The sequence below is a fragment of the Musa acuminata genome, chromosome BXJ3-2, assembly GCF_036884655.1.
Source record: "Musa acuminata AAA Group cultivar baxijiao chromosome BXJ3-2, Cavendish_Baxijiao_AAA, whole genome shotgun sequence".
Classification (NCBI taxonomy): Eukaryota; Viridiplantae; Streptophyta; class Magnoliopsida; order Zingiberales; family Musaceae; genus Musa; species Musa acuminata.
Window position 1 is genome coordinate 25,244,226 of NC_088350.1, and position 27,928 is coordinate 25,272,153.

The 27,928-nt window shown below is 38.3% G+C and overlaps 4 protein-coding genes across 5 annotated transcripts; 1 reads left to right on the top strand and 3 right to left on the bottom strand.

Moving 5' to 3' along the window:
* Positions 1-11: 11 nt before the first annotated feature.
* On the bottom strand, positions 12-6,116 carry LOC103976167 (NADH dehydrogenase [ubiquinone] iron-sulfur protein 1, mitochondrial). The gene is made up of 5 exons (XM_009391374.3): positions 5,625-6,116; positions 5,282-5,528; positions 4,301-4,595; positions 2,096-2,470; positions 12-1,179 (listed from the first exon to the last, which is right to left on the bottom strand). The coding sequence occupies exons 1-5, from the start codon at positions 6,025-6,027 to the stop codon at positions 280-282; spliced, it is 2,220 nt and encodes a 739-aa protein (XP_009389649.2). The 5' UTR covers positions 6,028-6,116; the 3' UTR covers positions 12-279.
* A 952-nt stretch (positions 6,117-7,068) lies between these two features.
* On the bottom strand, positions 7,069-10,462 carry LOC135630962 (transcription repressor KAN1-like). The gene is made up of 6 exons (XM_065138296.1): positions 9,290-10,462; positions 9,100-9,176; positions 8,574-8,619; positions 8,329-8,452; positions 7,410-7,482; positions 7,069-7,300 (listed from the first exon to the last, which is right to left on the bottom strand). The coding sequence occupies exons 1-6, from the start codon at positions 9,930-9,932 to the stop codon at positions 7,199-7,201; spliced, it is 1,065 nt and encodes a 354-aa protein (XP_064994368.1). The 5' UTR covers positions 9,933-10,462; the 3' UTR covers positions 7,069-7,198.
* A 4,696-nt stretch (positions 10,463-15,158) lies between these two features.
* On the top strand, positions 15,159-18,739 carry LOC103976166 (cytochrome c oxidase assembly protein COX11, mitochondrial). 2 transcript variants are annotated; one of them, XM_065138883.1, is made up of 6 exons: positions 15,159-15,613; positions 15,710-15,855; positions 17,142-17,214; positions 17,305-17,409; positions 18,280-18,360; positions 18,438-18,739. In XM_065138883.1, exons 1-6 carry the CDS (start codon positions 15,272-15,274, stop codon positions 18,537-18,539), a joined length of 849 nt encoding a protein of 282 aa, XP_064994955.1. In that variant the 5' UTR covers positions 15,159-15,271; the 3' UTR covers positions 18,540-18,739. The 2 variants fall into 2 exon arrangements, with proteins under 2 accessions (XP_064994955.1, XP_009389647.2); XM_009391372.3 differs by having other exon boundaries at positions 15,161-15,613; positions 15,803-15,855.
* Positions 18,740-18,987: 248 nt separating this feature from the next.
* LOC135631320 (transmembrane 9 superfamily member 3-like) lies at positions 18,988-27,790 on the bottom strand. The gene is made up of 7 exons (XM_065138882.1): positions 27,586-27,790; positions 27,129-27,169; positions 26,458-27,040; positions 21,068-21,205; positions 20,769-20,925; positions 20,115-20,599; positions 18,988-19,451 (listed from the first exon to the last, which is right to left on the bottom strand). Exons 1-7 carry the CDS (start codon positions 27,759-27,761, stop codon positions 19,232-19,234), a joined length of 1,800 nt encoding a protein of 599 aa, XP_064994954.1. The 5' UTR covers positions 27,762-27,790; the 3' UTR covers positions 18,988-19,231.
* Positions 27,791-27,928: the final 138 nt, after the last annotated feature.

Here is a 27,928-nt window from a genome sequence, read left to right on the forward strand (position 1 = left end):
CACTGTCAATCTATTGCCAAGGCAGGAAAACATTGCCGCTATCTTAAGCATTTTATTAATAAATATCTTTCAACAGTAGGCAATATTTTTTGGTGCCATCTACAAGTTCGCAAACTTGTTTCTCTTGCGAAAGGAAAACATGGTAATAGTTTCCCTGCCATTTATGAATACAAAAGTAGCTTGGCAGTCACAGGTGCAAATTCTAGCATTCAGATAATCTCTGAATTCCAGAGACTAAAAAGAACGTCGACCTGTACTATCAACTCCTGGTGAAAAGCTTCACTTTTTCAGCAGCATCGAACTGCATTGAGCCATTATCTTTGAAGCCCGAGTAATAGAATCCGTCATGTAGAAGTTATCCACTACAGCTTCGAACGGTGCATGGCTCATCTGATGTTGAACACTTGGTTTCATCTCCAATGATACCGTGGATGGCTCTCTCTCATCCACGTGCAGTAGATTTGGAGCCACCATCGCTATCCGGGCTCTGACAGCTTCGAGGTTATCATAAGGGAGGCGAACCCCAGCAACCTCAGATAGGGCTCTAATGATCTTCCAATCATCTCTTGCATCACCAACAGTGGGAACAGCAGGAACAGTCCATTGAGAACATCCCTCGGTGTTCTCATATGTGCCTTCTTTCTCACTGAATGCAGCAGAAGGTAAAATAACATTAGCCCTGTAAACACCCTTATCTCCATGATGACCTTGGTAAACCACAAATGCATCATCTGGAAGCTTATCTAAATTCACATCATCGGCACCCATCAGGTAAAGAAACTTGGCCGATTGGATGCTCTCGATTGGACTGGATACAAGGCCAAGGTCAAGGGCAGCAGCTTGAGCAGCATGGAGGAGTAAGATGTTTAGGCCATTCCAATCAGGTCTAACAACTTTAGCAGACTTTGCTATGGTTTCAACTGCAGAAAAAATGGCATCTTTGTCTTTCCTTTCGAAGATTCCAGCACCAACCATGATAACAGGATTCTTTGCAGTTAGCAGGGTCGAGCAGAAAGGGTGGCGGCCCTCAGCAATCTCAAGGAGGGTTTCAGGGCCTGTGCCAATATGCTGGTGGTCATAGTTGAAGTCAGATGGAGAACCAATGTAGGCTACTTTTGCTTGAGTTGCCCTCACCGTCTTTCGGATTCTTGCATTTACCATAGGGGCTTCTACTCTTGGCTGCCATTTTTGGATCAACGAGAGATCATTAGACTGGCAACCTTGACAATTACTAGAAGATTCTTAATTTCATAAGCATTGTATTTCTGACTATATGTTTTACAAAAATATATTATCATCCTCTAAATCACCCAGGTCTTCGTTTATTAAATTACAGGTTTTGTCCATTGAAGATCTAAATTGTCTTCTATGGAACTTATTAAGGTTGAAACTATTTGCTGACCCAATATTTGATAACAGAAAGCTTGCATGATTATTGTTAATACCAAGTTTGCCATTAAGAAACAACTAGATGTAATGAAAAACAATATAGAAGCTCATAAAGATCCTAATGCACACTTGCTTAGTTTCACGTATTAAAAAACCACACAAATTCTGGATACTAGTAGACTTTGAATAACAATGGTCTAGAAAACAGATACAAAGTATAAACAAATACAAAATAAAAAAAAAAGAACCGGACATTAGTAAAACCCTTCAACAGGCAACAGGCAACACAAATATACAAACTTCAACTGCATTAGCCAAAACATTTAAGTCTTTTCTCCATGGGCCAGTAACCTTATTAGACAAATTTAAACAATGTGTATCTAAAATTAAGTTGCAATAGGTATGACCATTAAGTGTCTAGCAACATGTGTTGTCACATCATAGTATCTTAAATATGTTTCTACTATTAATTATGCAGTTAAGATGCTAGTCCAACGCCTCAATGCTCTCTAACTCTTTAAGTTCAATTAAAAAACAGATCCAGAGAATGAAAATTTTACAATAAAATGAGCCAGACAGAAATAGTTGCTGTGTGTAAAGGCAAAAACTGCTACTCTGAAACAGATAAAGCAATGGTTAATATGACCACTAATCAGGAACATTCAAGTATACGATTTGTTTACTTGGGGATCAAACGAAAACATACCTGTGTACCAACCAACAGAAAAGCATCAGCCTTCTCAAGACCAGCAATTGTTGTGTTCAGAAGATAACTAGGACGTAAATCTGCATTAGGACTGATGCCATTACCTTCACATGATACATTATTTGATCCCATTTTGTTCAAGAAATCTTTCAGTGCCATCAAAGATTCTGCATCAGAAAGTCGACCAGCAACTCCAACAATTTCCTCAGGTTTCACTTGATGTGCAACCTCAGCAACCACAGCAAGGGCATCTCGCCAAGTCACTGCCTTAAATCGTCCATCTGAACCACGAATCATAGGATCATTCAATCTTTGCCTTTTTAGCCCATCATAACAAAAACGTGTTTTGTCTGATATCCACTCCTCGTTAATATCCTACAAAATCAGAACTGTGTGCTTAGCAAGTCAACCCCACAGGTAATTTAACAAAGTAAATCCAATGGCTCGTGACATGGGAAAAGCTGATCAAGCAATTTTAAGTGAGACACTATTACAATTACATGTTTAATCAAGATATAAGCATGACTTTTACAAGCGGGATTCTCCTTAAGTGAGAGCTTCACTGATCAATGATGTTCTCTCTGTGTATGATGTAACTGGAGGAGATTCACTTCAAAATATCACAGGGGCCTGAGAGACCTACCCATACTTTGGCTGACTAAATTCAGTAAATTAAACCTGAATGAACCCTTGGACTGAATTAGTTTAGCTTAATCTAATCTAACCTCAGCCAAAGCCTAAATGCATCATAGCTTTAGAATATGATTCTGATCTTTGAGATCTATTATATGTCATTCAAGTATTTGAGTTTAAGACTGCATAATCCAAGCACATTTTCGACAATGAGCAGTAGAAACTTTCATTAAGTACTGGGGTCTAAGCCAAGTACTCAATCCTAAGATAAACCCTAACAAACTTAATCACATGCTGAATGAGTGATGCACACAATTTACATTTACTTATGGTTGTCTGCCTAATTGGTAGGTCTAATTGTAGCATCTACTTAATTTTCTTCTTTAGCCAAATTACTCTTGCAAGTTTGCAGAATCTTCATGGGGTGGAAAGAATTCCAATCTGATCCAGACTAGTTATACTAACACAAAGAGGACTCAGAACATATCATACTTGATTCTCTCAGGTTCTTTAGTGAAATACATAAAAGTATCACACAAGTTCAAGATTGATAGAAAACCCAACCTACGTGGCACCTGGCTGTCCACAGAGGCATAGACAACTAGAGCAAAGCATCTTGTTCAATATGACTCAAGAAGGGTTCCTTAAGATACATCTATGTTCTAATTTGGAGTATAGACTAGACTAGGGGCTCAGTTATGAGGATAAATGGCTCATAGCCATCGACCTGACAATCACGAGAAATGCACCAACATCCAAAAGAAATTCTACAGGAACGAGCCTCTGAGGCTACTAAGAAAAGTGAATGGTCTTTAGTAACAACATAAAAACCATGAAAACCAGGTCTAGAGATGGAGGATACTGATGAATTGTATTCATATTGAAACCACACCCTTGTGTATCCACTTTTTCGTCTAACACTCAAGTAATAATAGCAGGATGTGATAGAATTACATTTTGGTTGTTTATTGATGTAATGAAACACATTTCATTAGTAAATGTAAAGTAATGAAAGAGTGACAGGAAAAAAAAATTAGGCATACCACAAAAGAATATCTAGATCACTACACTATAGTTATGCCTTTCCAATAAAACTGTTCACCCTATGATGCAGAAATAGTTCTGTGGTTATTAGCTGAAATTCGCATTCACTTAATGTTTCCAGAAAAAACAACATTTGACATGACTTGTTTTATAAAAATACTAAAAATACATGACTCCTCTAAAGTCTAAACAAGAAAGTCAAGGTGGGAGTTTCAGGGAACTGCCATTGGCCGACATCATTGAGGGCAAACAGTAATTCCAGAGACACGCTGAGCAAAGGTATTATAGTAAAGCAAACATTGGGGATAGACCCATAAATTTATATTTCCTGATGCTAATGTCTATAGAAACACAATCAAGAAAGAAATGGATTTCGTGCATTTCCAGAGTGCCAAAAATAATTATTAGATCAAATGAAATATAAAGAAAACGAGGATAAATATAGGAATAACATAACTGGTGCTTGATAAAGTATACAGAGCAAAAAAAAAATCTATGTAAATGTTGACAAGAGAATCATCAGAGGACCTCATTCAGACGAGGAATGATTCGCATGACTTCTGGACCTCTGCTGTCAATTCTTATATTTGATCCAACTGCATCAGTAACATCAATAGTCTCTGTTCCCTTTAACTCCCAGTTTCTAGCTTTAAAAGCAAATGGTTTAGAAGTCAGAGCACCAACAGGACAGATATCTATCACATTGCCAGAGAGTTCACTAGTCATAAGTTTTTCTACATAAGTCCCTATTTCCTCCCCACTACCACGACCTAACATTCCCAGGTCCTGAACACCAGCAACCTCAGTAGCAAATCTGACACACCTGTGAAATATAGCAGAATTTGTTACAATCTATCATGTTTCGTGTAAAGAAGTAAATATAAAAGCAAATTACTGCTTTAGCACAATATTTATGTCAAGGTGATGAAAACATTCTGTTAGACTGTGAAGCCAAGGTCAAATTTAACAGAAAGTACATATGTAGTGAGATAAAGGCTCTTGCCACAAAACTCATTAAGGATAGAATTTACTAAAGAAACTAGTACAATGTGCTAGTCGATAGCAATCCATAGAATTTTTTACTCAACCATCATAATTACATTAACCAGCACTTGTGTTGCCATATTGATCTTTTCCCTCCAAGGAGCTTTCTGGGAGGTGATGTGATTAGGTAATCCATAAATTAATGTGTACTCTATTATTGTTCCTGATCAAGTCTTGCACAATCCAAAAACCAATGTCCAGGTCTAGTGTACAGATGATAATGTCTTCTTGATGCAAATTCTCCGCAGGTAACGTAGATAGGCTTCTGTGTGTCACTGCATACTTTATGATTTGGTATTAAACTGCTCGTTTCAAATCAGATGTTTCAAATTATAACTACAATTAGCGAGACATTAATTTTCTAATAATTTTGGGCAATCTAATGTTCATTGCTTCCGCATGGTTCTACCAATCTCAGTTACAAGACACCTCAAGCTACAAAATTGCAACAAGAAAAGTCGTCACCTGGTGCACTGGATGCATCGAGTCATCACCGTCTTCACAAGGGGCCCCAGATTCTTATCAACCACCGACCTCTTCATCTCCGTGAACCGTCCACGATCCGCTCCAAAGGCCATAGACTGGTCCTGAAGATCACATTCACCTCCCTGATCGCAGATCGGGCAGTCCAGTGGATGATTCATCAAGAGGAACTCCATCACCCCTTCTCTGGCCTTCTTCGCCACCGGCGTGTCCGTCTTGATCTTCATCCCTACGAACCACAAAGAAAACATCAAAATATAAGTTCAATTCGGTAGGAATGAGGACCCGAACGATGGAAAGAAGGGATCTTTGCATCCAAATGGACCTGGGAGGGCGGGCATGGCGCAGGAGGCGACGGGCTTGGGGGATTTCTCGACCTCGACGAGGCACATGCGGCAATTTCCGGCTATGGAAAGGCGGCTGTGGTAGCAGAACCGGGGGATGTCGACGCCGGCGACCTCGCAGGCCTGGAGGACGGTCATGCCCTTGGGAATCTTGACGGGATATCCATCGACGAAGACCTCAATGGCATCCTCGGGTTTGGCGAGGTGAAACCTGGCGCCGCCTACAGGGGTTCGCGGGGGCGGGTCGGCGGGTTCGGCGGCGAGGCCTGCGGACTCGGGCCTCTGGAGTGCGGTGGAGGAAGAGACCCATCGGAGGGAGGCGGAGGCGGAGAGGTGGGATCGGAGCAAGGGTTTGGAGCGGTGGAGAGCGCGGAGGAAGCCCATCTCTCTCTCTCTCTCTCTCTCGATCTGTTCCGTCGTCAACCTGCTTCGATCTCTGTAGTGTGACGGCAAGGGCGGGTGCTACGGAGACGCGAGAGGGCGTGAGGTGATCGAACGACACAGGATCGGGTTCTCCGCGGTGAGGTTAATGAACGAATGCGTGGCTGTAACACTAGTCGGTGGCTCCTCTGTAGTGAACGTAAGTGGCGGTGACCCTATGGATTGAACCCTATTGGATTCGTGCCCAAATGTTGGGTCAGTGACCGAGCCAGGTTGGGTCCCAAATTGGTCCATTGTGGTCTGTCATGAGACATGCCATGAAAGCTTGATTCGGATCTATTTGGAATAATTCAATTTGAAATTTACCTATAAAGAATTGACCAATTTCAATAAAAAAAATAAATGTATTAAATATTAATAATTCAATGCACGAGACTTTGTCCTTATGTGCACATTGAACCCTTAGACATGTCTTGGTTCATTATATGATTTGAAATATATATGTATATGTACCTTGTATTTATACAAAATACTTGCATTTATACCTTGTTTGGTCTGCTTTTATTATGGGATCACTTATAAGATTAATGCCAAGATGCCATAGCTTCTAGTAATAATGCTTAATCCAAGAAAATAATAAGCCCATAACACAATATGATATATCAAAATAATGATGTATCACTGTTATAATACAGTATTAAAATAACAGCAAGATGCATTGAAACAATATCCAATAGTAAGCAAGAGCATTTTAGGAGAAAAAATATTTTCTCTTTTAGAAACAACTTTATTGTAATAAACACAAAAGTCAAGAAAATATTGAGCTGTCTCTTTTATTTTTTACTTCTTGAAGATAATTTTTAGTTTTCTTGTGAAATCTGATTCAGAATATGACACTGTAATTGCTATGTGATATTATTAAGCTACGATATGTACTTGATAATGTTGATATAATGATCCCTAAACCGGCAAAATCAAGTTCCAGTGATCCACTTAAATCAACCACAATTTACAAAGGACACAGAGAAGATGACGAAAGAAGAATGAAAACAAATACTCAGCACGAGCAACTTGGCAAACTTCTCATTGTTCATTGGAACACTTCCTCCTCAGAGACAGGCCTTGAAGAACTCGACAAAGCTACTGGTAATGACTTTTACAATGCCAGTCAATGCTACTTGGTGTCCCAGTTTGGTCTTCCCAAGGTGAACTCCAAGATAGGGTTCTTTAGATCTTGATAAGAACCACTTGTGCCATTTGATCTTCCATAAGTGTCCTGTTTAAAGTCCAAATAAACTCCTCATGGTACATAATCCTCCTACTCTCTCTCACATGTGATATGAGTTCATGTGATCTTAGAAAGGTAAGTTGCATCAAAGTAGTACCTGAATTTGATTTGAGAGAGAGATCGATCCATGCTCGGCGGTGTCGGTCGTACTAATCTGCGTCCAGACTCCTCTATTGATGTTTTTATATGCAAAAGAAAATCATAAATGGAGCATAAAAAAGATTAAGGTTGATATCGAGAAAAATAAGATAAAATTTCTAAGTCTGAAGATGAAAGATTTGGTTTATGTAACAATGTATTGTTTGTCGAAGCATAAGTAACAATGCAACTGTGCTTGTTTAGTGTCAGTTTCTCTACTGAATTGTGGTTGCTGAATCAAGTTGACTGTCTGATGTATTTGTGTGTCTGCTATAGAGTTACTCTAACCCTAGTTAACCATCTTAATCAGATAGGATTAAGTGCATAAGACATTGCAATGTAATGGCATTAGATCACTAATGCATCCTAACATCCAAAATAGTAAAACCAGTAAGGTGAAAAGATATTTGTAAACCAAAAGGAAAATTGTACTTGTGCAGTAAGCAAATGGGGAAGCCAACATCCCCAAAAGCCAAACATGCTTTAGCAATAGAATAATGCACAAATAGAGGATATGACCTTTCTGATTGTATATATCACAGGAAAAGAACTCGATGTTCTCAAACAACACTGAAAAAGGTGGCATTCGCAAAATAAGGCCTGTGATCTACTTTTTAACAGGTGAACTAGTTGCTTTTTGCTGGTCTTTTGCTTTAAATCTCAGCATAAGATCTCAAAGAACATAAAAGGAGAGACAAAAGCAAAAGCTGCCATGGTAAATGAAGGTGGAGTCAATGTTCTACTCTATTTAAGCATAAAGGCATGAGCTAAGAGAAAGGTACTCTACCAATGAAGAAATTTTATGTGTAGTGTGTGTGTGTATGTATGAGAGAGAGAGAGAGAGAGAGAGAGAGAGAGAGAGGATGTGTTGTTCTTACGTAGATGAGTTGCTCCATCTACTGTCAGAGTCTTGTTTTGGTGCAACTGAGCCTTTGTGCTCCAATAATTGTTGATCACTGTATCCGGGAGCCAAACCTTCTTCCACAGAGCCATCAGATTGACCTTGCGCAAGAAAAGAGAAAGGAGAAAACTTTGAACTAATGACTAGGAGATGACTTGTTTGTTCTTCGAATTGAAGTTTAGTGGACAAAATAGACACAGGAGGCAAAGCAACACGGATTACCTGAGGAGGCTGCAGTCTTGTCAGTGGATTTAATAGTTCTATACATCTGCAAGGACACAAAAGAAAGAAAGAAAAAAAGTTAGCAAAGGTCATTAAAGAGGAAGGAGAGTGAGAGAGTGAGGGAGAGAGAAAAAGAGGTGAAAAATGGCAGTGAAGTGATGTTACTACAAAAAAGAGAGAGAAAGGAAACGATGGAGTTGAGATCAGCTAAAATCCAAATGTGGACACTTCAGTCTTCCGTCTTTTCCTTTTGCTCCCTTTATTTTATTGCAAACGAGGTTGATGCTTTTGTTGAGTTCACAGCGCTTATTTTATATCTTCTTATTATTGTGAAATGATGGCTACTTTTCTTCTGTCTCCGTGCCTTTCAGTCTTCTTGTCTGTGGAGCAACAGACCCACTACTCGTTCTCACATTCATTTAGTCAATCAGTGATCCATTGGCTACTGTGCACAGAGAGAGAAAGAGAGAGAGAGAGAGAGAGAACTGAAGAAGGATTAGGGCGTCAGCTAAGCGGTGTAGATCACCTGCAAGTGGCTCTTGACATGGGCTAGAGTGAGATCTTTCACATTCATGAGCTCCAGAATTGACTTGGGTGTAGCTCCTGACGCCAAACCATTCCAAGAAACAGATAAATGGCTGGTGAAACTTCTGATAAAGAGATCACAGTAATTTGGATCACAGAATAGTAGAGAAAGGACGCAAGAGGTGGCGTACTCTCATGGCCGCCGAGGAGGTCGACGGCGTGCACGAAGCGGGCATGGAGGCTGCTCGTCCACCGCATTCTTGGCGCCCGCGTGCTTCGCTTCGTCTGATACCTCGGAATGAACCTTGTCCTCATCATGCTGTGTGAGGCCTCCAAAGATCCGACGCCGCAAGGAAGGTGGTGGTAGCACCTCAATGGGTCCGATCCTAATCCCGTAAGCCATGGCGGTAGCAGCGTCGTCACCGTTCGATGATACGATGAGACTGAGGGGTACTGTCCCCCACTGTGAGGGTGCAAATGGGAGCTCACCAAGTATATATCGTTTGAGCAACCATTAGCAGAAGAAGAAGGCGAGGAGGAAGACACTTGGTGGGTGAATCCGGACTTGGGATCGAACGAGCTGAAGGGTGATTGACTATATACACAGAACGGAGTACCATTTACTGTCCTGGAGGAATCGTCAACCGGACGCAGTGGCTCTTGAGCCTCGGAAGGACACATGATGCTCGAGAGGGGAAGGTCGACGCAAGCTCGGAAGCCGCCGTCTACGGCAGAGGTTGCAGCTGTTATGATGCTCGGCGGGCCGATGTGTAAAGAGAGGTCAGGAGAGCCCGTGGAGGCGATGGCATCAGTGAACACCCCTTGCGAAGGCATCCTACGATCTCCTTTGCCGCTCGCAGCTCGAGTATCTGCTAAAAGTTGGAATGGTTTGTAGCTGGTTGAAGCTGAGAAAGTTGGTAGACAATTAATCAAAGGGTTTCTTTCCTTCTTCTATCTCTGTGTTGTGATCTAAAGACACAAAAGACACAGACCAGTGTGTCTTGAGAGTAGATATAGCGAAGATAGACAAGGGAAAAGGAAGGAAGAGGAATTGAAAGGCAAATGGACTCTCTTCTGCTTTCTTAGAGCATATAAATGTGGGACAATGACAGTAGAGAGAGAGAGAGAGAGAGAGAGGGGAGAATATATGGTCAAAACAACTTTAAACAATGCTTGGATTTGAGGCTTCTTAACCTCAGAAGTTATCTCCTCGCTTTCTGACCAAGCTTACAGGCGTTCATTGCAAATTGCAAGTGCCATAAGATCAAACGAATAAAGAAAAGCTAGAGAGACACAGAATGAGTACAGGAGAAAGGAGAAAGGAGAAAGAAGAAAGGAGGGGCAAGAGCTTCTTTCCTCTTCCAGTTTGCCTGTCCTTCAGTCCCTCTCTCTACTTCTCCTACGCTTTGTTTCTATATTATAATTGATATCAACATGCTAGTACTGCTGGGGAAAAAGAAGGCACCAGAGAAAAAGATGCTTGAAACAACTCACATCTGAGGACACCCAAATCAGCATCTCTCAAAGGTTGCTTAATCAACATGAAAGTTGTCTGTGATGTAACCATTCCAAGAGTTCATTATGACACAAGCTTTATCTAAACACCCCGATCCTTCATTCCATTTGTCACTGCACCAAATATTCTTGTAGGGTATATCATTTCTTCATGCAAGAAAACTGCAGCTTTGATGTTACTCGATGTTGGCTTGTGCAAACTTTCCTTCTCCTCAGTTAGAACACTATTTTCGACGTCAGAGAGATTAGACTCGGAAGGTAGCAGACATACTTTGAAGCTGTTTGAATTAAATACAGAATGCTGGATAGAAGACTTTTCCATCTCCTTCGAATCTTCCATCGGATCAAGGAGATCTCGATATCTCCATGATTAAAAAAGCATGTTAAATGCAAATTATTTAGGGTTGTCAGGTGCCTAATTTTTATTGTCTAGTTGACAAAAGAAGATGCTGTTTGGTCTCACTGCCCTGATTAAGACAAGTGACTATTGAAGCATTCAGTTTCACAAACCTTCTACCTCTAATTCCCTTGTCATACTCCCAAATATTCCTTTCATGTCCACATGAAGGTTGACTCTCGAGTAGATTTCCCTAACCCTAGGTTGCATCAAGGCCAAGCTAAAACAGTACATGTCATGTTGTTGCTGTTGATGGCTTCTTTCAGACTAATCACCTCAAGTATATGAGCCAACTGTACTTTCAAAAACCACTTGTCATATAAGAACAAAGAGATGCTTGTAGTTTAGTGAGGTCTGTGCTTCGTTTCCAAAGAATTTGTGCACTGCATTGAAATGCTAAACAACAGTACTGTTACATCCTTTTTGTCATCTCAACCCTATGCAGAGGGAGCATGTATGGGGCATGAGAAGTCTATTAGCTTTGAATTCAATGACATGGGGTGGCAGAAGTCTCTTCTTATGCTGCAGCACGTGATTCCTTTGCATTGTGTATGGCCAACCAGATGAGTGCAATGGACTATTATTAGCTGAGCATGTATTCAAATCACATCTCCCTAGTTCTACTGATCCAAATAGCTAAGTGGCCCTCAAGCTTGTGGACATACCCTTAACAATCACTCTTGCTGACAATACTTTGACTGCATTCCTACAGTTCACAGCTTTCAATAAATGACATGTGAGCTCATACATCCATGAGGAAAATGACTCAAGAGACAGATTGCACCTCGACCTCATGAAACCATAGCAACAAAAACTTTCTTCCCATCCCAAAACATGAGTTGATTAATTGGAGTAAAATACAAGAAATAAAAGAGAACACTTGCGAAGAATAAAAGAACTTACTCGTCACATCATGGCAAGTTGAAGAGCTAAAGACAGCACATTGTCTCATGAAAAGAGAGGGAATAAATGCCTTTGAGACACAGTGAACATGAGAAAGATGAAATATGGGTCTCTTATTGTTCAAACTGTCACATCTAATTGACATATAACTAAATATGAGAGAGAAGGGAGGACAACTATGGTGTAGCTTGGAAGGATGGAATGTGAGAGAAGGACGATGGAAGAATAAACAGGGAGAAGCAGCCAGATTCCCGCAACTCACGTGATTGGAAGATGTTGTCACATGACACACATTAGATAAACATTAGTGGGAGATGGTGATTTAATATATGTTAACGTAGGAGACTCGAGTCTTAAGATTACCATTTTTCTTGATGAATGTGATTTCGGTGCAAAAGACACAGTTTAGGAACATCTGAGAGAACGCGACCCTCCGTGGATTCTGCCGGTGCAGTTGACTCGAGGCGTAAACACTTGCTTGACATTAATTCTTTTTCGGCCTACGAGTTCGGTGCTCATGATTTAAATGCACTGCTTACGATCTAAATGCAAATTTGATTCCACATCAAGAATGGTGATTTATCTCCTCGTTGTTTGCCCTCACTTAAAATCTTGTATTATATTATCTTGATCCAATTGATCCGATATACTAAGAAGGCACACGTTACGGTGAAGGATTCTATCTCAGAACATCTTTTACCAAGTGAGCTTGCCAGCACCTTAAATTTTCCTTCACAGATAGTAAAATAATATATATATCCTCAGAGTCAATTTTATATATTAATATCATCTAAAACTTTAATATATAATGATAATACAACATGTATCTATATATCTTGTAGTTTAATATTTATATTTTTAAATTTTAAATCGATTAATCAAAAAAAATTTCATTGATGTACATGAAGAATCTTGATATTTGAATAGTGGTAATGATGACATTGATGATATATAGATTAAGTTGACTCAATTTAAGACTGTGTATATAGTAAATCTAATATGATCGAAAAAGAGACTCAAACATTTGTTCGAGAGATTGAGGTAGATTTAAGCACTTGTTCAAGATTTTTTTTTTATAATGGGTTAAGAGGAAGAATATTTTACGGTATATTTTTCATCTCATTGTCTATGTGATACAGGTGAAATATTTCACAGACTATTATTTTGAACTAGTATTCATATTGTCCATTTATCGATTGGGTCTTCTAAACCTTCCTGCTACATATAGAGCTATAATTGGAAGAATATTTCTCCTATCAAATAATTATTTATTTTATATTAAAATTATGTGTGTGTATATATATATATATATATTTTGTCACGATGACATAACCCAACTTGGTTCAAAAGTTAGATATTTTAATTTAAAAAATATATATTTCAGCCCAATTTGCTTCTTACAAGTCATAGAGGACCCAATCCAATTTCCACCAAAAGCTAGAGCAGCTTGGCGTACACGTGGCGATCTAACACAGGAATTGCAACATCTTATAACACAAAATGTAGGTGCTTGGACAGGTGGCAAGAAATGGCAGGCTTTCTCGTCCGTAACTAGGCGGAGAAACGACCCGGGCAATTGTCTTACTGTGCCATCAACGGGTGATCACGAGGTGATGGAGAAATGGACGGTGACAAGGTGCCTTCGTATGGCGTTCCCTGCTTCGAACCGAAACACTGATCTAACTTTACACATCGCTTTGGTGTCATTTGCTGAAACGCCAGAGAGCTTCTGCTATTTTTGACCGTTCATCTTAATCCGACGGCCACCATGAGAAGCAACGGGGCGTTAAGGTAATTTGATAATACGACAAAATGGTCTCTGATTCCGAACTCTCCTCTATAAATAGATGAGTGCTATCAACGGAATCAACGGAGAGATGAAAGCTTGACACGAGCGTCGTCACTATCCTCTGTTACTTTGGGCTTCCGCTCTCTCTCCCTCTTGTTCTTACCGAGTTAGGGAATGCTACGGTCTTCGATCGAGGAGGTGTAGGAGGAGGAGTCGGATCCGACGATCGAGGGTTCGATGTTGAATTCCATCCCGAAATGGCGTATCAGGGCAAGCAGCTAATCAATGATCCGACTGGTATCCTCTGATCAACCCGTTTGTGATCGTTTTAGTTTAATGACGATAGGGGTTTTGTAGTGGCGCTAGTCTTGGTTCTTGAATTTGAGCGGATGCCCTTGTCCAAGTGATCGATGTAGGGGTTTCTCAGATGCTGGAACTCGTGTTGTGTGGACAGTTCTCTTATGTTGCCTGAATTTCTTGTTTGAATCGATGGATGTGATGATCGTGATTAATCTGCATGCGTGACATTGGGAAAAACCGATCATCGCATGCGGACGCCCGATACATATATATCTTGGTTTGCTTGCAGTATGGATCTGCTATATCTTGCAATGCTTGATGTTTGATCAACGCCCGGGAGTTTGTAGTGGCTAAATCTTTGGTTCTTGATTTTAACTGGATGCCTTCAGATCAGGCGTTCATTGTAGAATTTTTCCCTTGAATTAGATATTCGATGATATTCATCGGAGAGTGTTTGTTTTGCTCTGAATTTATTGTTGGATTATTTATTACATGTTCTAGTTTGCTTTGGATTATTGATTCTGTTTTTACTGTTTGAATTATACAATTGATGTTGAAGTGATCATCGCGTATTAACCTGAATGTGTATACTCAGGGAAGCTGATCGTGATATTGTGACTTACATGTGAATCCTGAGCATGCATATTCTATATTCTGATGATTGTTTCTTCGTTTATGATTGTGTTTGTTGTTCTGTAGATGCTTAGTAGGATTTTAGTCAAAGCGCAGCAGATGTGATGACTGAATTCATTGAAAGACTAGTCGAAACTTATCCTGGATGCCTTTCCTCACGATATGTTTCTTACCAAAACATGTCCTGTTTCAGTGTTATTTGCTTAACTATGTTCTATTTATTCAATACTTAGATTTTTAGTTTCCTTACCTGACTGACTATTTAACTGAATCAGTTACGGGATATATAATTGTTATGCGTTGCGCTAAAAATAAATCTAATAATAATAATTATTATTATTTATAATCTTGATCGAATCATCTTCAGTTTTTTTAGTTATTCAAAATAAAAAAATATTGTTTTATTCATTTAAAGTAGTAAAAAGATGCATAATATATTATTTGGTTGACATCATGTCACGATAGGGAACTGCTTGTGATATTATTGCTCAGAAGGTTATTGGGTATATAAGAAGTGTGCAGTTGCCACGGATAATTAGAACCGGGTTCGATTGATTGTTTCCTTACTGCCCCGACGAAGACCCACGGGCCAAAGAAACAGCGCTCCTCCGAACGTCTCATCTCCTCCTCTTCCAGATGCGGCCTTTCCTAAGACACCCCGGCACCTTCTCTCTTCTCCTCCGCGGCGCCGGCCCTCTCGCCCCCCACTCCGTCGCCCTCCTCCGAAACTTTTCCCCGCCCCGATTCTCTCCTCGTCCCGATCGGCTCTTGATCCCCCACGCCACCGCCGCCGCCTTCAGCGCTTCTAGCGGCGCCTCCGCCTCATCAACAGCATCCAAGGACAGAAGCTCGCGTAACACCCTCGTGTACCTCCTCGGGTTGGTCGCCGCCATGGTCGGAGCCTCCTACGCCGCCGTTCCCCTCTATCGCCGCTTCTGCCAGGCCACCGGATATGGTGGCACAGTGCAGCGCCGGGAGGTAAGTTTATTTCGCCCTCTTCTCCAATCGTTAAATCCCGGGCTTTCGTTGGGTTTTATTAGGGTATTAAGACTGTTCGATATTCCTTGGATGTAGCCGCACGATCTGTTTTGTTTGTGTTCTGAGTTTAAAATGCTTTCGGGAATAATGAATCGTTCATGGCTTGTGACAAGGAATGAGTCTCTGCAGAGTGTGGAAGAGAAGATCGCCCGCCATGCCCAAGAAGGGACCAAGACTTCCAGGTATTGCCTTTGCGTCCTCCGCGTCACATCCAATTTTTTGCTGTTACCCCCTTGTGTGTTTTTGGTCTCAGCCTTTCTGCGTTGTGTTTGGTGGAGACTATGTACACATTTCCAGTTTTAGGAATTTATGAGCTTTGTGTTTCAAGTTTTGTTGTGGAATTTTCCCTTTCTCTTCATGGTGATGGTGAAACTCCATTGGGTTTTCTTGTTAATGCTGATGATTTCATGGCCATTGAACTATGAACTGAAATTATATGCAACAAAAAGGTGCTTTGTTGAACCATTATATGCAACAAAAAGGTGCTTTGTTTAGGTCACTATATTTCTAGCTTGAATCTAGTCTAGTACAAACTTTTGCCCTCAAGAATTATTATTTATGTTGGCTGTTAAGACTCTAGTTATGCTTTGGTGAAACTATTATGATTTGGTGAGTACGAGATAGAAGTCACAGAAATCTGGAGGCACAGAATAAAAACTATTTAACCATTAAGGAACTTGAAATGAGTTCTTGTATAGGGAAAGCAAATGATAAAGATCAGAAATACACAAAAAAAAAAAAAAAATCAAGTGGTTGGTGGAGATGTAATATTCTATGTTGCCCACATTTATTATGATGTGAAAAAGAAATTTTTTTTCTAGAAGGTTAGCTTATTTAAAATTCCTAGAAATGGTGGAATTACATTTTGATTGAAGACACTTCACAAGAATGATTACTAACCTCTAATTAGTCAACATTTATTTTTTATTAAGAATTTTCTATTAGTTGTGTTTTTAACATTACCAATGACAGTTCTAAGCTCAGATGAGATAGGTATAAAAACCAATGATGTGCAATGCAAACTTTTATTAGATTTCATGTGCATCGATCTTAACTATTTATGACCTTCAGTGTAAGGAAAGATCCATGTGGCCCTGCTCGGGTTATTGTTGTCATAATTTTATCTTTAATTGACCTTTCAAGCAGAAATAGAATAGAACCTACATCAAAGATAAGAGACTAAAAGGGTTGATAGATTAGGTGAAGATGGTGGTGGTTCTTCACAATGGTGGTTTTACTCATTGCTGTATAACTAGAGGAATAATGTGGTAGCATGTCATGTCTCTAGTTTGCTAAAGAAGTTTCAACTTTATCTTAACATTCCATTGTGTCATAGTAACAAGTATCAATTAATTCTGGTTGCACATTTTTTTACTCCACAAAATCAAATGTTTCTCGGCACATTTAGTGAACTTCAGTGTAAGTCTCTGACATATATCTGAACTAGGTTTTACCTTTGTTTCTACAGGGAGCTTGTTGTTCAGTTCAATGCTGATGTTGCTGATGGGATGCCATGGAAATTTACTCCTACACAAAGAGAGGTGAGAGGTTACTTCCTATCATTGACTGTAATATGAAAACAAGTCTTATCGCAGGCATATATTTCCTTCTGTTGCTTTCTGTTTCCTTAGGTAAGGGTTAAGCTAGGGGAAAGCGCCCTTGCATTTTATACTGCTGAAAATCGTAGCTCGACTCCCATAACTGGTGTTTCTACATACAATGTTACCCCAATGAAGGTATGGAGCCCAAAGTTATAGTTCATTTCTCAAGCTATTTTTTAAATCTTACATTTCATCAATATAATATAGCTCTGATGAATTTGGAATAATTTGCTTACTGTTCCTATAACAGTAGAAGGTTGTGATGGCAGGACACTCGTAACTTTAAATACTGTGCCTCATGGGCCTGTATGCTGTTGCAATTTCTTGTTGATATTTTCTGAAGTATCTCAAACAAGAAGTTTTAGTTATAAATTTTATCTTTTTCCCGCTACCAAAATTTGATTGCATATGACAATATGTTTATTTTCAAAGCAGCACTTAGTTTCTTGGGTTATTTCTGTATCTGTCCATGATGCACGATATGTATTTTGTTATATGAGGGTTAACTCAACTGAAACTATTCATATTAGAAGATACGTCTCAAATGCAAGCATGGTTGCTTACAACCTTCTTGATTGCTTTGTTAAGTCTACTAGATTTTCTACTGTCCCTCCATGGCGTTATTAATAGAAACACATAAAGATTGTTGATGTTTTGGGTTGGGATATCAACCTCTCATTAAGATTGCTGATGTTTTGGGTTGGGATATCAACCTCTAGTGAGGCCTGCATTGGTTGCAACGATTGTTATTCTCAAGGACCTATAATTCTGTCATGATGCTACAGAAGACGCATGAGAGTAACCTAGCGCATTCAAATTGAGATGAAAACTGTAGCTTGATGTTATATCAGCTACGGCGACAATAAAGAAATGCAAGAATTAGTAGATAGAACAGAAGCATGCATCAAGGGAGCACCACCTGATGTTGCTTAGGATTTCTACATGCAAGTAGGTAACCTCTAAAAAGTTTGGACAAGTAATGCTGTTTGGGTTGCTCTGTTGCAGGCTGCAGTTTATTTCAACAAGATTCAATGTTTCTGTTTCGAAGAGCAGCGACTTCTTCCAGGGGAGCAAATCGACATGCCGGTAAGAAGCACAACACTAACGCCGCTGAAGATACTCAGTTACCATCGTTATGAGCAATCTTGGGGAAACATCTGCAGGTCTTTTTCTACATTGATCCAGAGTTCGAGACCGATCCCAAGATGGATGGCATCAACAACATTATCCTTTCCTACACCTTCTTCAAAGTTAACGAGGACTAGCTGTGTAGCCACCGATTATCAGTATCATTATCCTCGACTCATTATTCTTATTTTTGTTAGTTCAAATGGTTATCAATGTCACTTGAACAGCCTCGTTTCCGAAACATTGGCAAACTGTTTTGTAGCAGAAGAAAGCAGATGGTTGCCATGAAATGGTCGCTTGCTAAAATAAAAGTTAGAAAGAATCGATTTTACTATTATATTCCCTTCTCTATTTCTGCACATGGCAACTGATTTTTTTTTAACCAGTCGAATAATATGTAATCAAGTCCATGACCTATGACATACTAAAATAATAATATATGCCAAAAACGTGTACCACAAGCTTGTGTTTTGTGCCCATATTGATGAATCATGCATTATTATTATTATTATTTTGTTGAAATTGCAGCATCGTCATCCACCGGTTTACACATTGCCCCCTGGTATACACGTGGAATTACGGGGATACATAATGAGATTACTATTTTTCAATAGAGATAAATCAGTTTCACAAATTGCACGAATGCATATTTGATACACCTTTCAAAACAGTATCAAGGACTTCAAGTGGAAGAAGATCATAAAAGTAGACGAGGACTATTGGATTATAGATATTTCACAGGCTATTAAGCATCTACTTCAGAAACCAGTGATTCTATTCTGTGTTCAAAATGTGCTGCTGCTCCAGGTCAGGCAACAACTTCGACTTGCTACTCGCACTTGATAGATCGGTAAATGTGACGCACAAACAGCAAAGCAGCACGGAAGCCAACCATCCCGAGCATCAAGAAGAAGCCGTAACAGATGCATGCCATGTAGCCAAAGAAGAAAGACGTCTGCATAAACCCCGACATGTCCGAGCGAGCATGGTAGTAGTACAAACAGTATCCATACACAAATAAGCCAGTTGATCCTCCACATAGGAAAGACCTGCATCGGCATAAGCAGAATGGCAATTCAGATATCCGCAATGGGAAGAACAGCCACATATCACCATCTAAGGTCAGCAATAGGGTTAGGGACCCAAAAAAAAAAAAAAACAAATACATGCACAGATTAGGACAATATGATCCATACAATGTGCCCCCATAAATAAATGCATACTATATGATTAGGACAATAGTTCTTACAAGTGTAAACAGCAGACGAGGGCATTAATTCAACTATAGTAAGAGAAACATATAGTGGAACATGCAACATCATTACACTGTTTAACTAATTCACTAGCATATAACTAAAACAATAGCATACTTTTACCATGTGGTCTGTACACTTTAAAATGAATCAGAGGTAATGACAAAATCTAAAGTATCTTTGATTTTATATAAAGATTTAAATCAACCATAGTGTACCAGTATATGTAACAACAAGTCACACATCAAAGCAGAAAAAAAATGAAATATTAATATATTATGTTTTCTTGCTTTTATATTGTATAACCTAAATTATGGGCTTAGTGTAAAAATGTTTTCATGTTTCTATATATTTTTTTTATTGAGTGATGGGCTTAATCAATTATATTGGCGTATGAATATGTAGTGAACAAATGTCTTTAGTGGTTGGTTTGCATATATACAATAACAACTGACTTACCTCCACCACCATTCATGGTCTTCGGCAGCAAGTTGAAAGTAGGTCAGTGCCACGGTAATGAAAGCAGTGACGATGAGGAGGATAATGAAGACAATGAATAGGATGCTGTATATGGTATAAATTCTGTGGCCCCACACACTTGCAAATATGTAGTAAAGCTCAATGTAGATTGCACTGAAAGGAAGAAAGCCGGCCATTATCATCTGTGGAATAGTTTGTCGATACCATGGCAATGGTGGTATCTCTCTAGGGTACTTTGCTGTACGACAAGGTGCTTGGAACTCTGCTTTGCTGTTTTTACCAGCGATTCCACCCAAAACAAGTAGAGGAGAGGTGACGAGCGTCCAAATGAGAACAATAACAACGATAGTACCAAAGGGTAATGCTGCAGTAGCACTATACACGATGGCGACGGTGTTAAGAAAACAGAATGTCAGGAACAGAGGCCCACAGAAAAGGCATCCTGTCAATAACAAATTCCGTACCTGCCAATAAAGTACAAAGACATTCATAATCTGACATGGTAAACAACCTTTTTAAGTTTCTTCAAAGAGCATGTCTGTAAGAGTGATTTATGCATCGAATATAAAGTTATGCAGAATGTGAAAATAAAGCAGTAAGAACAGAGTGAGTAATGAAGATAGAATGACACACCCAGTTTGTTCCTTCGAGTTGACAATAGAAAGAGGTAGCAGCATATCCAGCAATGCCCGAGGTAAGTGCATATATGATCACAAGAGCAGTAAAAAGGGCCCCACGATTGTAAGGGTAGAAAACGCCAACAAGTGCAAGAATAAAGATGAAAACCGTGCTGCCATGAATGCCAAAGAAGGTCATGAAGAATCAGAAAAAACAATAAATTGTCCAAAAGCACTGCTCAGAAGAAAAGTAGGCCCTTGCAGTTCTGCTTTTACAGTTAACTAGTAAAAGTAAACTATATCAGATATACTTACAGAGTAAATAATTGTGTGCCAGAACCAAGAGAAGCAGCCAACAGTGACTTGTTCTTTGGAAACCTGAAAACATCACCATGAATATATTTCCACCCAGATTCTTCTTGGTCCTCAGCAGACTCCTCATCATGAGTGTACCTACAGCAGAAGCCCAAGGAAGAAACCTAATAAACATCACCATGAATATATTGATTGTTGGGTTTATCCCAATCGTTGCATCTCTTCTGGCTTCTTCTATAATGTCTGTTATAGAGTCTCCTCTTTCCTCTATTCTGGCTACTATGTTAGTTGCTCTGGGAAACATTGTAACAAAGCTCCTATTGAATGTATAAAGTTTATCCCTAGTATTTGAGGTACTGCTCTGGGTATTTCTACAACTACTGTTCATGGTAAATAAAATGTGGTATAGAGTCTCCTATAATGTCTGTTGGGTTTATCCCAATTATTACATCTCTTCTGGCTTCTTCTATAATGTCTGTTATAGTCTCTCCTCTTTCCTCTATTCTGGCTACTATGTTAGTTGCTCTGGGAAACATTGTTACAGTTCCTTTGCTTATGTACAAAGCTCCTCTTGAATGTATAAAGTTTATCCCTAGTATTAGAGGTACTGCTCTGGGTATTTCTACAACTACTGTTCTTGGTAAATAAAATGTTGTATTTTGTATTTCTATCGGTATATTTGATATCAAGTACTCGATCATATTGGGTATTATCGAATGTTACAATTTTTCCTGGATATTCTAGTTTTTTAAGGTACTATCTATATATTGAAGTTATGTATATACATTTTTTTGTGTTTACATTATTTACCGACTTTAAATTATCAATTTCTATATAATCTCTGGGGTCTATTATTTCCAAAAGGTTTACTTCTTCTAGATCTTCTATTTCATATATAGTAGAATTATTATCTTCTTCTAGAAGTAACTGTTTTAATTCTATATACTTTAGACGTGTTTTTAATTTTGGACAGTTAGGTTTTATATGACCTTCTTCTCCACATAAGTAGCACTTGCATTTCTTCTCATATTTCCTCCTATATTGGTGTCTTTCGGGTTTTTTATACTTTTTTGTGTATGACCTTCTGTAATATTTTTTCTTAAATTTTTTTTCCTACTAGTTTATAATTTTTATAATCTGTATTGGTTTTCCTTCTTGTTGGTGAAGGTTTTTGACATCCAAATTAATAAGGTTCATGATATACAAATTATCTACATACTCCTAGCCCTAATCCTTATTTTTCATTTCTGAAGAAATTTCTTCCTTCTTTAAGTAATGTTTTAATATTAGACGTGATTTAATATTCAAATGTATAAAGTAATGTTTTTTCAACGTTTGTAAAATATTTGCTTTAACCCTGTAGGGAATATCTTTTGCGTCCAAATTACAGAGATAGGAATAGCAAAAATCAATTTCTCCAACTAGTCATTTTTCTATGAAATAGGAGAGACTTCTTTTTCTGATTGGGTGTCATATGGATATATGTCATTCTGACTATCTGATCTTTAGCTTTTTTTACCCCAAAGTATTCTACTATGATTATATCGTTAGACATGGGATTGACATAATGCCTTATGTGATATTCGTTATAATTTTGAGGATGGATTGTTACTTTAAAAGGTTCTACCCTCTAGTGGTAATATTAGGAACAACTTTTATTAGAAAAACCTACAAAACAAACTTACTCGATTGAACCAGTTATAAATACTACCTTTGTTTTGCAGATTTTTTGACGATCGAATGGTTTAGGGTTTAGAGTCCTTTTAGCTTAAGGATTTAGCAGCGTTCATGAATATAGCCTTAATTATGTTATTAGCCCTTATCGTTGCTTATGTTTTTATAGTCTTTCTTTACTACCTTTGTTGTTGTTTATTATTCTCTGTAGGTGCTACTGACTCTATTTCTGCCTAGTTGGTCTTAGAAATTCAAAAGGAGCTTCATGAACTCTTTTTCCTAATAGAAAATGTTTCTAATATACCATCTAAGGGGATTCGTAGCAATCCATCCTCAAAATTGTAAAAAATATTACGAAAGGCATTATGTCAATCCCATGTATGATAATATGATCATAGAAGAATATTTTGGGGTAAAAACACCAAAGATCATACTCGGAATGACAGATACTCATATGGCACTCGATTAAAAAAAAATAAAGTCTCTCTTATTTCCTCAAAAGAGGACTAGTTGAAGAAATCGATTTTTGTTGTTCTCATTTCTAACACAGAAGATATCTCCTACAAGCTTAAAGCAACTATTCTATGAACATTGAAAAAACATAACTTTATACATCTAAATATTGAATCGTGTCTAGCAGAATGGACAAAATGATAACAAATGATTCCAGGATACTCACAATTTTTTGTTGTAGCAATAAATTACTACACATCAACATTTTATCCCATCAAATCGATTGCAAAACCTACAAAAAGACATTGTGCCCGCACAAAATTAAGTATATCCGATGGTACGAGATATACTTTGACTCATATTCAACCTTCATATAGCACATTCCTAAATCCAAGGAGCTTTATCAATAGCTCATGCTTGAAACTGAGCAGAAAATGGATTAACTATGATAATATATTTTGAATGAACCATGGCCAGAAATGGTTCAACCTCTTAGAGAATATAATCATATGAAAATCTATGTGAAAGATCCTCAACAATTAAAAAATGAAGAACTTCAACAATTAAAATAAATGATAATCTCTTGGAAGAAGAAGAAATCATAATAGAAGAAATGAAAACCCAATATGGAGATCAGATCCATGAAGAATTTTAAATTTTAGCTCAGTAGTTACTTGATCAACAAATAGTAATTAGTGAATGATAATATGCTATAAGACAAATAACAGACCATGTGTCTGGTCCGTCACCTCACCTCAGCAGATAAGAGTTTCGCCCATCATCAACAATGACGACAAAACATAGCAGTGACGTAAAACAACCAAAAGACACCAACCATGACGTAAGGAGATATCAACAAAACACTGTTTATACTGACTTAAATCGCTTATAAATAACCCTCTCATTTGTGAGAAAGGTAGTGAGGGTCAGTGCCTCTAGGGTTGTAAGTTCTCGTGTGCTTCTAGAGTCCTATAAATCTATCAACAGTCGTCTGAAAAATCAGACCAAAACCCTATATGTTTTATTTGAAGTCATCTTTTGTAAAATATTTCCTATGTTGTTTAATAGATAAGTTTGTACAAATCCTTTTATTCTGAAAAATATAACTACTCGTTTTTAGATGCTCATTCTAATTTGTTCCTTACCCTAAAACACTACATAAGTTTGTTGGCCCTAATATGTGTGAAAATTGAGTAGATCGAGCAGTAATTCGAGAAAAAAGTCAAAATAGAAAAAGTTGTTTATCTTCGGGTTAGATAGGTTCTTCAGAACCACATTAACAATAGTAGAGAAAAGAATAAAGACAGAAAAAATTTGTCTATAGAAAAGGGTTCCAAGGAATATATATCACAGAAATTCTTCGTTTTGATAACAAGTTTTTGTTCTTCCATGTTTCATTGCTTGATTGAACAAATTATAAATACTACCTCTGTTTTGCAAGTTTTTTTGTGGATCCAAGGGTTTACGGTTTAGAGTCCTTTTAGCTTAGGGATTTAGCAATGTTCGTGCATATAGTCTTAATTTTGTTATTAGCGCTTATTGCTGCTTACGCTTTTGTAGTCCTTTACATTTGTTGTTGTTTATTATTCTTTGTAGCTACTACTGACTCTATTTCTGATGCAATTTGTCTTTGAAGTGAAACCCTACGTTTGCCACTGTCGCCTTCGTCTGCAGCTTCCTTCGTCGCCACCGCCGCATTAGTTCGCAGTTTCATCCACAACTTCCTCGGTTGCCCTCTCCTTCCCCAACCTTCCTCTATAGCCGTTGATTACTCCTTTTACAGTTCCCTCTTTAGAATTATTCCACTCTTTAAAACTATTTAGTACTGTTTAGAAACCTATTTAGCATACGTCACCATCAGTAGAAACCTATTTAGCATATATCACATTGATATCAAAACACTACCCGAGGTAATTTGGCACTTTATATAATATCATTTTGATGTGACATTTTTATTTTTATGATCATATTTATCAATCGTAATATATTTATTTACAATTATAATATTTTGGAGTACCTCGCATCGCTCTAGCGAACGTCTAGACAAGCACCTAGCGCCTCAGGCGTTTTAGGACCTTAGCACCTTTAAGGTGCTTAACGCTTTTAAAAACACTACCGACATTAAATGAGATAAAAAAGAAAGCAAGCTGCCACTTGTGTCAATGGCTTACAACATTGTCACAAATGATGAATAATGGACATTTCTTTCAGAAGATAGTTGCAGATGCTAATCATAAAAAAAAATTGTGCTACTGGTTTTACTTCACAGTAATGGTCAGAAAAAAATGACATTACCATAATCACTTCTCGCTAAGGATAGAATTTGCAACAACATGCAGAACAAGTACCAGATTATAAGAAATTTGAAATCTAACATTCATAAAAGCAGCTGACTAAATGATAAAACATGATCTGCACAAATAATATCAGGCCAGATCAGGCTGAGGGCTATTCTATCAAACAGTTTAATGCATATGTTATTTTTCTTATTCGAACTTTAATTTGTCTATTAAGCAGTTTAAATTGTAACTTAAATTTAAACTAGAACTTATATGTATGTATTAAGCAGTTATATATATATATATATATATATGTGTGTGTGTGTGTGTGTGTGTGTGTGTGTGTGTGTTAATTTTGATTTATAATTTTTTTGAATATTATTGAATATAAGCTTAATTTAAAATTATACATTTTTAATCAGATTACAATAATGAACTCAATCATAAATACTCCTTAACTTCTATCATTCTCTTTTCATTTTTATTTTATAATTTTGATTTTTTAAATAAATTTTTGGTCAATACTGATCCTAAGAATCCAATCCAGCTTATTTCGAGTTTTTCGCAATGGGGTGAAATCTATACAGATTCTGATCTAGCTACCAATGATTCAAATGTCAACTACTTCTGTCAGCAAAAATAGTTGTAACATAACTTTACAAATTATTCATTCCATGATATCCTATCCTCTGTTACTTGGCATGAACATCTTGTCTTCTAAAGAATTTAATAAGTCATTTCCTTGAAGTAAATGAACAGCGATGACAAGAAATTTTGGCATTAAAGAGTTCATAACCAAAACTATAATGAAATAAGTAATCATAAAGGTCAATTAAGTTAGTTTGCTCAAAGCATATATCAATATTAATTGAATTCCTTTGCTATCTCTGCTTGTTAATCCTTTATTTTCGGACAGTAAGTATATATTTGTGCAATAAAATAAAGCATAAAATCCAAGAGCCTGAAAAGTGGAAGATTCCTTACTTGACGAAATCATTCTTCAGTACACGCATGAGAATTGTGGCAAGAAATCCGGTCAAGAGTAGAACTGTCACACATGAATTTATAATGGAGAACCAGTGGATCTCCAAGTGATGAGGTAGTGAAGAAGTTTGAGAGTACTTCTCCATTCTCTTCTCGAATGGTGTGGCAGTCTCCTTCCACTTCACAGAATATAAAAACTCTGCTTCGATATCCCTGTCCTCCGTGACATCTAGCAGCATATTGGGATCAGTGTGGACAACAATCTCAATCACACGGTCATTGTTGTAAAGCACATCAAAGTGGAAGCGCTTGTACAGGTAGTATTTGTACTCGCCAAGGTCCTTGCCCTCCTTGTCAACCTTCCCAATGAATCCCCACAGAGGGAGATCATCATAGTACATCTGAAAGTAGTAGTCCTTGGTGACTGCACTCCTGAACTTGGACACCTCTTCTCTTGTGAGCCTCTTCTTGCAAAGCACTTCAGACTCATGGTCTCCTCGGAAATCAAGCTTGTATGGGGCATCCACCAGCCGGTCCCCATTAAGAACTTCACCGAGTGCTTCTCTTTTCTCGGTCACATGCTCTGTAACAACAAACATCATGAATCATGAATGACCTATTTAGAAGGGCATGGGACTGATGGTGAGACATACTATAAATCAGAGACAAACCTGGGGTACAAAATGGAAGATCAAAGTAGCGATATGTCTCGCTGTACAGAAATAAACAATTGAAATGAGTAAGAACAAATTAGTGCAAGCATAAAGTTTCTCAATAAAAATAACTAAATATATTCCAAGGTTAAAGAAATTGTGAGCTTCCGTTCTTTCAGATCTAAAATTGCCCCCAAAAAACTTAATTTTTTATGTGGATTTAAAATAAACAATTCAGATATTTAATCACATTATCAAAAGAAATAAATCCCAAATCAAGTGGATAAAATAAAAGGTTCATCAACTAGCAGGCTTCGGCGGATCTGACCTAACGAGAACCTAATCACCACTTAATAACACCCAGTTACCACTTAATGCCACCTTAATTACCTAAAATCGCATACGATCCCACAAATCAAACGGTTCGGAGAAGAACGAGGAGAGATCTGAGAGGAGAGCAGGAAGGAGGCCGCACCTTGGATTATGGAAAGGGCCAACCTTGTTGACGTAAAGGGGGACGTGATCGCCTGTCTTGTAGCGATGGTCGGAGGCGTCCGAGACGACTCCGTCGACCCCGAAGCACAGCAATAGCAGCAGCGCCGTCGCCGCGGCCGTCAGATCCGTCACCGACGTCCTCATCCCCGACCCCATCGACCGATAACCCTCCTTCCTCGGGTCGAGGAAAAGTTATCGCACTTTATATAGGTGTATATATTATCGGATCGGGTCGGATCGGAAAGCGAGGGTGTCAAAGCAACGTTGCTAGCCTTGTTTGTCGTATTCATGGGTTTATGATAGTTACATGGATGTGAAGGTAC